General features: G+C 45.3%; 1 protein-coding gene across 1 annotated transcript in view; it reads right to left on the reverse strand.

Moving 5' to 3' along the window:
• Positions 1–9747: 9747 nt before the first annotated feature.
• The window catches only part of LOC139269124 (uncharacterized), a 75933-nt gene continuing 73336 nt past the window's right edge, over positions 9748–12344 (reverse strand). The window contains exon 9 of the mRNA XM_070888225.1: positions 9748–10013. Coding sequence (XP_070744326.1) covers positions 9748–10013 — 266 coding nt within the window. The remainder of the gene's footprint in view (positions 10014–12344) is intronic.

A 12344-nucleotide genomic window follows, 5' to 3' on the forward strand; every position in this document is an offset into this window, starting at 1 on the left:
GTACCTCATAATAAAGATCTACCTCCTTTCATCTACCCCAATGCCCTTTTATTCCTGGTCGCCAGTTCATGTATGCCTTGCTGGCTTTCTGTGTCCATGCCCATCTTTCAACTACCTTTTCTCCCATGACCGGTCTCATCCTGGATTCTGTTCCCACTCATCCAGTTTAAATGATTCTCAATAGCCTTAATTACAATGTTACTTATTGAATCATAAAAGCTAGCATTTTTGTTGCACTTCAGGCATTATCTAATGTTACATGAGTGTTGCTGAATCGTGATAGCCACAAATAGGCATCACAAAGCCAAAACCTCAATAATTTAAACATAGTAAAAATCTATATAAACTGTATGTTAACTCATTCAAATAATGTACTGGATACATATCTGACTGGGAATAGTATTGAAGATTAGGAAAACAGGGACTAAAATGATAAATAGTTTGTAGGACACAATTGTTTCTGGGGCTCCTGGGCAGAGTGAAATTATTTTGGAGGGATATATGCTGGGTTTGAATAGCGAATATTCTCCATATTTGTTGCTTATCTTTAGAAATCAGGGAGTAATGTAGGACTTTCCGTTTGGAGATTAAATTAATGGGGTCAACTTCAGCATGTAAGCTGAGCCAGAACTCTCTGAAACATTGTTCCACTTCCAAAACAAAATTTTGGTCAATTTTAGCTTTCTGGAGCACAACAATGGAGAAATGTAAGGGGCAATTTTCGCCGTTTTTTGGGCGCCCGCCGATTCTTTTGGCATAATCGGTAATTTGAAATTTTCCCCATAGTTTTGCTGGCGCTGGTCTGCATTGAAAAGGGATTCCGCACCATTTATGCCAGTTTCCCCAGCAACTATTTTTTTCGAAACCTTAGACACCGTTGTAAAAAAGCCTACCTCAAGTTAAGGAAATCGGCGCTGGCCTGCTGCAATCCTGGGCTGAATGGCCTCCACGCTCCCGGGCCGTGCTAATTTAAATATTTTTGGCAGGTTTCCTGCTTGCGCCAGGGGTAGGTGGGGATGGAAGAAGAGAGGAAAATGCAATCCTTGGACCCCTGCAACAGCAGAGCAGCTGAAGAGGCATACGATTAAAAAAAAAACTTGTCTGTGCAAGATTTCAACTTTTTTTTTAAACTACATATTTTATAATAAACTTAACAGATTTATTCACTTGATTAACTTTTATATCTTTTAATGCCTTTATTAAAGTTTTTATATGAAGGCCTCCGCCTCTCCCAAAAGCCTGCTGTTGATTCCAATCATGAAAGGGGCGTTTTAAACTTTTCACGACCTTCTGCATGCTGGATGCCATTAACATGCTTGTTAAACAGTGGGTACATTTTCTTCTGGAAATTCTGTGCAGTGGGCGGAAGGTGGTTTGGGTTTGGAAGGTAGCAGTGTGAGATGCGGACAGTTGCCTGTGAATTGGTGTTATTTCATTTGACTCTCTGCTCAAGTGGTGGGGGTGGGGAGTGGGTGTTTTGGGTTGCCATTGGATGCTGGACTTTGTTCTGTTTCATGAGTTAATTTAGCAGGGTGTTGCTCTCCCAGTATAATTTGCAGTGGCTGGGGGCAATTGATTGGCTTCAGATGTGATCTTAGAGATTATGGTAATTCTCTGTAAAGGTGCATGGGAGCGGCACCTGCCTTTCTGTTAGGAAATATCATCAGAGTTCTTCAGCCAATCCAGGGTGTAACATTAGTGCTTGAAGTTTGCCTTTCATCACCAGTACACATTCACAGAATGGGCGTTTAGGTCAGCGTTGGAAAGGAGCGTGATTATTGCTAAGTGTGTGTGTGGTTTTATGCTGCAAATTTTGCTCTGAACAAAATTTTAATTCTCAGTTTTTAAAAACATGTTGCACAAAACACAGAGTTTAAATGTGAACGATATTTGTTCCCTTTTGTTCTTATTTCTCTCCCTAAAACTACATTGCTTCATAATTATCTTTTTTATACCTTTGATGTTTAAAAAGTGTCTTGTAAAGATGACTCAAAGCTGATCAAGTTAATGAAATAGTTTCCTGATCTTTACCCAGTTTGGTTGCAACACAGAAGGAGGCCACCTGGCCTGTCGAATCCATGACATCATCTAGAAAGATTTTCTAGTGCGGTTTCAAAAAATAATGTACAGTATTCTGGTTAAATGTAAAAAAATAAATATGTTTCGTAAACATTTGTGCAGTACAATTGTATTTAACTTAACTTTTAACTTTAATAACTGAAATAACTTTAATAAATTTTGTATCAAACTTTTCAATGAAGAAACAAACAAACAAGCTATCTCTCCTCCCCCTTCGCGCTGTGCACCACTCCTGCCTCTGCTGTTGCCTCTATCCCGACCCGTGCCCATTGTTGCAGACTTCTGCTTCTTGGCCCCCCTCGACCCCAAGGTTTTTTCTGTTTTCTTTCTGACGGCGCATTTGTTGGTGATGGGTTCCGACAGGGTCAGAGCTAGCTGACGAGATTGTGGAAGGCCTGGGTTCATCTTCGGACTCTTCTTCAGCCTGTGGATCAACCCCTGACTTTGGCCTGGGGGGTTAGAATGTTAGTGGCAGCAATGACAGCCTGGGTGTGCCCCCTTATTGCTGCTCCTTCCTCTGACATCCGCCTCCCTCATCTGTCCCAACAGTGTTGCTACCTCTATTGATAGTCCCACAATTTCTCCCCTCACCTCACCCATTCCTCCAGTTAGTGTTGCTACTTCAAGTGCCAGTCCCACTAATTCTACCCTCACCCCACCTAAGGTTTCCAGGAGCGATTTCATTCACTGGATACTCTCCCCACTCAGCCCCATGAGCTGTCCTATGTTCCCTGCATCTTCTATTTCAGGTTCAGCTCTCCCTCCCACCCTTCTCTGCCATCTCCCAGGTGTGGCTTGCTGCAACACACTGGGACTCGCAGCCTCAGATGGTACACCTTGAAATGTCGCGTCGTTTGAATTGCTCAGGAAAGGGCTTGGAATCGTCGAGGGGTTCATCAGCTCCAATTCCAGTAGAACCATTTCTGTATCGGGGTCTCCCTGCAGCCCTTCATTCTCCTGATATTGATGAACAATATCTTGAAGGACGGTTTCCTAATCATGCTCTTCTTCTCCTTAAGGTGCATCTTCTGTCTCTTCTTGATGTGCAACATCTGCAAAACATAACAGAGATGCTTGGTTAGCAGCAGGGAGGAAGTGGAAGCATAGCCAGCCCACGCAGTACTTAACATTTAGCCAACCCAGTCTGTGCAATTTGCAGGGCTTACCCTCTCTTGGTAACCTGGGCCCAGCGTCCATGTTGGTGGTTGATCTTCTCCTGTGAGATTTAATCATATCAGCTATTCTCTGTGTCATGTATCCTACATGGTGACTGCTTGTACTATTAAAATGTGTGCCACCAGAGGGCAGTGGGAGACTTGTAGGTTACCTGTACAGGTGTGCCAGGCCTAGTATAAAAGGCAGGTCACCAGGTGTGATCCTCACTCTGGAGTTATCAATAAAGGACTACAGTCACCACAGTTCAAGTACAACACATTGCCTCGTGGAGTCATTATCAGAGCATCTGAAGACACAACAATTAGCGATGAGATTACGGACCTTCACGCGAAAATGACTACTCTTGGTACGTTGCAGCAGTTCGCCGATGGTGATGACTGGGACGCCTTTGTGGAGAGGCTCGACCATTTCTTCACAGCAAACGACCTGGCAGACAACAATCCGGCCACACTGGCTGATAAGCGCAGAGCTATCCTGCTAACCAGTTGTGGGCCCACCGTCTATGGCCTCGTCAGGGTCTTGCTGGCACCAGCGCAGACAACGACCAAGATGTACGAGGAGCTTGTAACGCTGATCCAAGAACAACTCGAGCCCAAAGAGAACATCCTCACAGCCAGACACCGGTTTTATACACACTGACGGCCTGAAGGTCAGGAAATCGCAAAATATGCTGCAGACCTCAGGAGGCTGGCAGCACCGTGTGATTTCGGCAACCACCTCATCGAAGCGCTGCGGGACATCTTTGTCATCAGAATCGGCCATGAGGGCCTTCTTCATAAGCTGCTGTCTGTGGACACCACAGTCACACTGCAGAAGGCCATCTCTGTGAGCCAGTCATTCATGATCTCGACCTGCGACTCTAGGCGGAGGACCCAAACCCAGCAAGTACTGTGCACAGAATGGCGCCTTTTAGAGGCTGGACTGTAGAACGTGACTCTCCTCGGGGGAGAGAGAACAGGCCCCTGAGTCCCTTAACTCTGAGTACGCCGAGGGGAGCTAATCGAGAAGCACCATGCTGGCGTTGCGGAGGGAATCACAGGGCTCACCAGTGCCATTTTAAGGACTATGTGTGTAAAGGCTGCAGCACAAAGGGCCACCTCCAGCAAATGTATAAAAGAAATAGGACTCACTGTGTTGATGAAGAGTCTGCAGATGGCCATGAATCCAGCACGGATTATGAAGCGATAGTCAGAGAGGCAGCTCAGCCCCACAATGAGGTATATGGCATGTTTACTTGCACCACAGAATGTTCCCCGTTGAGGATGGAAGTCAAGATAAATGGTATTCCAGTCTTCATGGAAGTGGATACGGGGACGAACCCCAGTCAGTAATGAATCAAGAAGCCTTTGTGAGGCTATGGGACAATCAAGCTAAATGACCCAAGTTGGTCCCGGTTCAGGCAAAGCTGCGCACCTACACCAATTAACTTATCCCAGTCGTTGGTAGTGCAGATGTAAAGGTACTCCAAGATGGCGTGGTGCACAAGTAACCACTGTGGATTGTTGCAGGTGATGGACCAACACTATTCGGAAGAAGGTGGATGGAGAAGATCCATTGGAGCTGGGACAAGTTCATCCCTCCAGCTATCGACGTCCTCCGTGCTCGGAGACAAAACAAGCCCTCAACTGAGGTTGGATCCGGCACCAGAGAGCAGACCAGCACAGCATCCAAGGCACAGACCGCTCAGCACGGCTGCGTGGAGATGATCCAGCTGAGATGACCCAAACGCACCTTCCAGGCTCCTGTGGCAGGACTCCGGAGGAAGAAAATTGGATCCAGAGGCGACTTCCCAGCCTCGATGGCAGAACCCGGGGAGAAGAGGATCACAGCAGTCGACATCGTGGATGAGGTGAGGCGCTGAAGAAAAAGATGACGCGGCCAGACCACAAGATGCAGCGCTGATGGAGCAACACGTGGCACCAAGCGGATTTGGGTAAAGATGGCAAGGCTCTCTTAACGGAGGCTTGCAACTCACCACACTTAAAGCGACAGTTCCACATTCTCAATCAATGTAATAGCAACTGTGAGTTAGATGTAAAATGTGCAATTGATGATCAGAGTTGTGTACATGCAATAAGCAAAGAAAAGTCGCTCGATTGCGATCGGAGCTACAGGTTATTTACAATAAGTAATGAAACGTTGTGCGATGTAGGATTTCAACTGCATACAGCCAATGCAGCGGGCAAACGCCCATCGGGAGCACACAGGTCCAGCGAGCTACCCAATGCTGTAGCCTGCGTCCCTGGGACCAGAGTGATGCACCACGGAGTGTGGCCACAAGCAGCTAATGTATACAAGCTGCAGAGCAAGCGATCTCAAGAGGGCAACAGTACCAGTATCGATACCCTGCCCCCGATCGGCTCCACCTCTCAGGCACCCAATGGCACCATCCGCCACGAGCCTGAAAGAGCAAACCGCACTAAGGTGCAGTCCCCAGACCCTATCGCCACCAAGGCCACACCCGGGAATGAAGGGTCACCCCCAACGGTTCCCCCAAATGGGACCGGGACCAGCCAGGATCCCAAACCAAATAACACCCAGGCAAGCGAGTCAGCAGTTCCCTGGGCACTGCTAGACGACTGCTCCTCAGGGAGCAGCAGCGATCCAGGGCACAAGGAGAGGACAGTGAGGTCACAGGCATCTGTGAACCTGCCCGATGCTAGGAGCAACAGTAAAAGCCCCGAGAGCAGGCAACTTGAGCCAACTGCGTTCCCACTGCCAGCACTGGGCACCGCACCACCATCAGACTACCTGGACATCATCCAGCAGTTCTGGAACGAGCTTGTCCTCACACACCGGTGCTGACACCTGTACTGATTCCAAGTACGTATCAAGAATGTATCTCACCAGTCGAATGTACTTGTCTCACAACTGCACCACAAATGTAATGATGTAAATGCACATTTTTTTTTCTGGACTTGAATGTATATGAATATAATGATCCACCGGCATAAAAGGTGGAGAGAATGGAGTGGTCATGGACACACAAACAGAAGCCCCCTGCTCTCTACTGCCAACGAAACATCACCCACTCACGAAGGTGGAAACGACCCACCAAGGGTCAACCAGATAGAGCTAAGCCCACAGCACAGTCAATGCAGAGGTGATTTGCACTAAAGGCTTGGGGGCGAATGATGTCATGTATCCTACATGGTCACTGTTTGTACTATTACAAGGTGTGCCACCAGAGGGCACCGCAGTGGGAGACTTGTAGGTTACCTGAACAGGTGTGCCTGGCCGAGTATAAAAGGCAGGCCACCAGGTGTGATCCTCACTCTGGAGTTATCAATAAAGGACTAAGGTAACTACAGTTCAATTACAACACATTGCCTCATGGAGTCACTATCAGAGCATTTAAAGACATAACACTCTGTTCCACGGCTGTTAGTTGCAGCATACCTTGCCGGACCTCCTCCAGTTTTTGACCTTTCTCGGATGATCTGTGGCACCATCTTCTGCAAAGATGAAAATAGAACTTTTTAAGAGAGAGTCCTTCTGCGCACACACACACACACACACACACATTAGTCACATTTACAAATGTTATTGCAGTGCATAAATATAAATATAAATTTAAATAAATGAAAATTAAAATATTACTTACAGTCACTGCTGGTCCGAGGACCTGCCACTTTTTTTTGAGCTGTGCGCCACTTCTCGGGGTAATGGACAATGCATTAAACTCTACTGCAACTTGGTCCCAAACTTTTGCGAGTATAGAGGGTTTAAGTTTCTTTTGGCCTATTCTCCCTTTGTTTTCAAGTGAATCCCATCTCCTCTCAATTATGTCGACCAGGGGCTCAATTTCTTCTGCTGTAAATCTCTTGGCATTTCCAGCTTCCCCTTCCCCTTCTCCGTCTCTGTCCCTTTCTCCTTCTCTGTCCTCTTCCCTTGCATCCAGCTTTTGTTTGAAGCTGTATTTTCAATCTGTAAATCCACCTCTGATACCAATGGGTTCTCACTGTTGATCCAGACCAGGCAGAAAGTGATTTTTTTTTTTCCAGCACATGCGCAGTGGTTTTTCGGCGCACACTACAAGCTCCGCCCCCAGAATTGTCTTCAGGTAGCGCGGCACCAAAAATAACTTCTGCTTTGTGGAAAGTGCCATTTTCTTTGCACAAACTGGCGGGGGGGGGGAAATCGTACGTTAAGAACATAAGAACATAAGAAATAGGAGCAGGAGTAGGCCACCTGGCCCCTCGAGCCTGCTTCACCATTTAATATGATCATGGCTGATCTGATCATGAATTCAGCTCCACTTCCCTGCCCCCTCCCCATAACCCTTTATTCCCTTATCGCTCAAAAATCTGTCTATCTCCGCCTTAAATATATTCAAAGACCCAGCCTCCACAACTCTTTGGGGCAGAGAATTCCACAGATTTACAACCCTCTCAGAGAAGAAATTCCTCCTCATCTCAGATTTAAATGGGCGGCCCCTTATTCTGAGACAAAGGCCTCTATTTTCCCCAATTGAATGGTGGTGCAGGCTCGAATGGCCGACTCCTGCACCTATTTTCTATGTTTCTATGTCATTGGAGGTAGTAAGACTTTCGGGACATATGACAGAGGTAGTAGCAGCAATAAGGGGTCACACCCAGGCTGTCATTGCTGCCACTAACATTGTAACCCCCCAGACCAAAGTCAGGGGTTGATCCACAGGCTGAGGATGGTTCCGACGAGGAACTCGGGCCTTCCACATTGACACATGCTAGCTCTGTCCCTGTTGTAACCCAACAACAAGAGATGTCCCGTCGGAAAAAAAATAGAATAAACCTTGGGGTGGGGCGGGGTGATGAAGCAGAAGTCTGCAACAACAGGCAGGGGTAGCAGCATCAACAGGGGTAGGAGTGGCGCACAGCGCTAAGGAGAAGGAGAGATGACTTGTTTGCTTGTTTGTTTAAAAGTTTGACACAAAATTTATTAAAGTTTTTAAAGTTATTAAAGTTAAAAGATAAATTATCTTAAGCTAAGTACAACCGTGCTGTACAAATGTTTAATAAACATATTTATTTTAGACTTTTAACCTGTCTCCTGTACATTATTTTTTTAATCCAGCACTATAAAATCTTTTTGGATTATGTCACGGATTTAACATGGCAAACGGCCTCCTTCCTTGTCACCAATAATGTTTAAATGAAACAGGTGCAGGTTCCAGTAAGAAGGTGTTCATGGATCCTGACGTTCTGGGTCACTGATACTGTCATGTATTCAACCAGCATTGTAACCCATGTATAATCTGACCTAAGTTGTACACTGTGAGAACAATGACCACAAGGTGGTGAACTTGTGGGAGACACTCCTAACCTGGACCTTCAGATATAAAAGGGGAAGCTCCACCCACTTCCATCACTTGAGTGCTAAGGAATAAAGGACAGGTCACAGACTGACCTTCTCTCAAGCACGGGCCTCGTGTGCATTTATACTGTATAGCAAGGACGTATCGATATAGCAGGACCATGGTACATGTATTAGTGACCCTGAACAAGTCTAGATCCATGAACACCTTAGTACTGGAAACTGCCCATTCCATTTAAACTTATAGGTTACAAGGAATGAGGCCATTTGACATGTTGACATGTTGAATCCGTTGACATGTTGAAATCGCTAAGAACATCTGATTGGGAATCAAGCTGTCATTAGACACCTCCTATTGTTAAGGAGCATATCATGCAGTACTTTTGCCTATTGAATCACTGGAGGAACAACAGCAACCAGCTTTTATATTATGCTTTTAACATTGAAAAATGTCTCAAGGTGCTTCACACAAGTGTAATCAGACCAAAATGGACACCTAGCCGAGAAAGGGGCTATTAGGAGGGTGACCAAAATCCTGGTCAAAGAGATGGGTTTGGGAGGGTTTTAAAGAAGGAGAGAGAAGCAGAGAGGTTCAGTGAGTAAATTCCAGAATGTGGGGCCTAGACAGTTGAAGGCACGGCTGCTAATGGTGGGGCAAGGGGAGAAAAGAATGTAGAGTTCCGGGGGGAGGTTTAGAGCTGGAGAAGGTTAGAGTGTTGGGGCGGCAGAGGTCATGAAGAAATTTAAACATCGGGCTGAGAATTTTAAATTGGAGGCGTTGGTGGACCAGGAGCCAATGTAGGTCAGCGAGTACAGGGGTGATGGGTCAATGGGACCTGATATGTGATAGGATATATGCAGCAGAGTTTTGGATGAGCTAAAGTTTAAGGAAGGTGGAGGATGCGAGCCCAGCAAGAACATTGCAATCGTTGAGTTGGGACATGAAAAAGGCACACATTAGGGTTTCAACAGATGGGCTAAAGCAAGAGTGAAGGTAGGCTTCAATACAAGGTACTAAACATGAGATTGATCAGACCCTATTCTAGTGGATAAAAACATTTTTATATTGATTAAATATCCCTTCAAATATATTATTGTTTATTCAGGTCCACCTAAGCATTGCAACACTATTAAAACATTGAAAATTTAAGGGGGAATATTTAAAAAGAAAATTCAATGTCCAGTCTTTGATATAATTCACGGATCCTTTCCAATGTATCTGGAGTGTGTTGCACTGTCTTGCGTGGAGGACCTTCGGCCAGGGATAGCAGCAGGTTGAGTCAGCTGCATTGAAGAGTTTATCTGCTCAGGAAAAGGCTGCCCTGGGTGTTTGCTGAAGGATACCTCCTCTTGATGCAGTGATTTTGCTTGCCATTTGTTAGAAGAAGGCTCCTCTGCATTTTTGGTGATGTTCCTTGGAGTATCTTTGGCAATTTGTATCCAGCTGGTTTTCTCAAACAAGGCTTTTAAAAGTTTTATTTCAGCGAAATTGCTTTTAAACTGCAGTTATTTGCTAGAAAAAGGCTTGGAGGACCTTCGGCCCGGGATAGGAGTGAGCCAGCGCCGATTTCTTTAAGTGTAGGTATGGTTTTTTTCAAACGGTATTCAATGTGTCAGTGCGCGGTTTAAAAAAAAACGTTATTGGGGAAAATGGCCTTCATGGCCAGAAACGGTGCGTAATCAGCTTTTTACCATACACCATCACCAGAATATATGGCGGCAAAAATTCTGGCGCTGATAGTCGCCCAAAAAATCGACGCCCAATCCTGGGGAAAATAGGGGCCTATGTCCCCGAGTTTTAGTTTCCGCTATGAGTGGAAATATCCTCTCTGCATCCATCTTGTCGAGCCCCCTCATTATCTTATATGTTTTGATCAGATCATCTCTCATTCTTCTGAACTCCGATGTGTCTAGGCCCAACCTACTCAACCTATCTTCATAAGTCAACCCCCTCATCTCTGTAATCAACCGAGTGAACCTTCTCTGAACAGCCTCCAATGCAAGTATATCGTGCCTTAAATACGGAGACCAAAACTGTATGCAGTACTCTAGGTGTGGCCTCACCAATACCCTGTACAGTTGTAGCAGGACTTCTCTGATTTTATACTCCATCCCCCTTCCAATAAAGGCCAACATTCCATTTGCCTTTCCGATTACTTGCTGTACCTGCATACTAACTTTTTGTGTTTCATGCACAAGGACCCCCAGATCCCTCTGTACTGCAGCACTTTGCAATTTTTCTTCACTTAAATTAAAATTTGCTTTTCTATTTTTTCTGCCAAAGTGGATATCCTCACATTTTCCCACATTATACTCCATCTGCCAAATTTTTGCTCACTCACTGAGCCTGTCTATATCCCTTTGCAGATTTTTGTGCCCTCCTCACAATTTGCTTTCACACCCATCTTTGTATCATCAGCAAACTTGGCTACATTACACTCGGTCCCTTCATCCAAGTCATTAATATAGATTGTAAATAGCTGAGGACCCAGCACTGATCCCTGCAGCACCCTACTAGTCATTGTTTGCCAACCAGAAAATGACCCGTTTATTCCAACTCTCTGTGGGCACCAAAAATTGTCAATGTGGAAAATCGGGGCCATGCACTCAGAATTACAGAGAAAACGTGAAAAACGCTCTTTTTTTAAAAAACTGTGCCACGATGCATTATGGAAAATGCACTTTTTATACCAGCTGATTCAATCCTGTTGTGCACAGGCTGGGAGATGATTACTACATTATGTCACAACAACATAACTATATTAACTTGTCCCTTTTATTCTAAACTTTTGCTCCCTCCCCCCCACCCCCAACCCCAAGATGAAATATTGGAATTTTTTTAATTTAAAAATTTGGTTTTTAAACAGGTTATGCGGATTTGAATCCTGGATTTGTGGAAGGGTGAGAGGGATATCTGGCCCAGTTGTTAAGGGAGTTGCATTTGAAGAGTTCGATATTTTTTCCAATCCATTGAACTTCAAAAAGTTGAAGCAGTGTTAAGAATGGAAGTTGGAAAGTTAAGAAAGATGAAGTGTTTAATCAAACAATGGGAGGAGGGCGTTTGGCTTATACTGATTTAGATCATATGGAATATTAGATATAATGGCCCCAAGTTTCCACACGCAGCAAAACAGGCGCCCCTCCGAGCTGGGCGCCTGTTTTTCGCGCCGAAAACGGCGCCTGAAAAAAAACGCGGTATTCTCGAGCGCCTTGCAGCTCGATGTCTGCTTGGCGCGGCGCACAGGGGGCGGAACCTACCACTCGCGCCGATTTTGTAAGTAGGAGGGGACGGGTACAATTTAAATGAGTTTTTTTGGTGCCGGCAACCCTGCGCGTGCGCGTTGGAGCATTCGCGCACGCGCAGTCTCAAGTAAACATTGGCACTCGGCCATTTTTAAAAGTGCTGCAGAAAAAGTGAAAACTTGTTTATTGAACCCTTGCAAAGGCTTGCATTTTAATTTTCTTGATATTTCTGTATGTGAAGGTGAGGGAGTGCGTTCTGTAATTAAAGATAGACTGTGATAAACGGGACACATGCACTTGTTTGAGACTATTCAAATTCTTTGTAGCTGTTCAATTTTTAACATTTTTTAATAAAACCACATTGCCCTTCCATGATCAGCACTGAGGCTTCTTGCAGCTTTCTTCCCCTGCCGTCCGTCGGGCCCGACGGCAAACCGCTGCCAGAAAGGCCTGCCTGAAGCACTTTCACACAGGTAGGAACATGGTTTATTTAATCTTTTCTTTTCTTATAAATTTTTATTCAGGTTGGATTTATTTGTATAATATTTGTA

This window comes from Pristiophorus japonicus, chromosome 8 (genome assembly GCF_044704955.1).
Source record: "Pristiophorus japonicus isolate sPriJap1 chromosome 8, sPriJap1.hap1, whole genome shotgun sequence".
Classification (NCBI taxonomy): Eukaryota; Metazoa; Chordata; class Chondrichthyes; family Pristiophoridae; genus Pristiophorus; species Pristiophorus japonicus.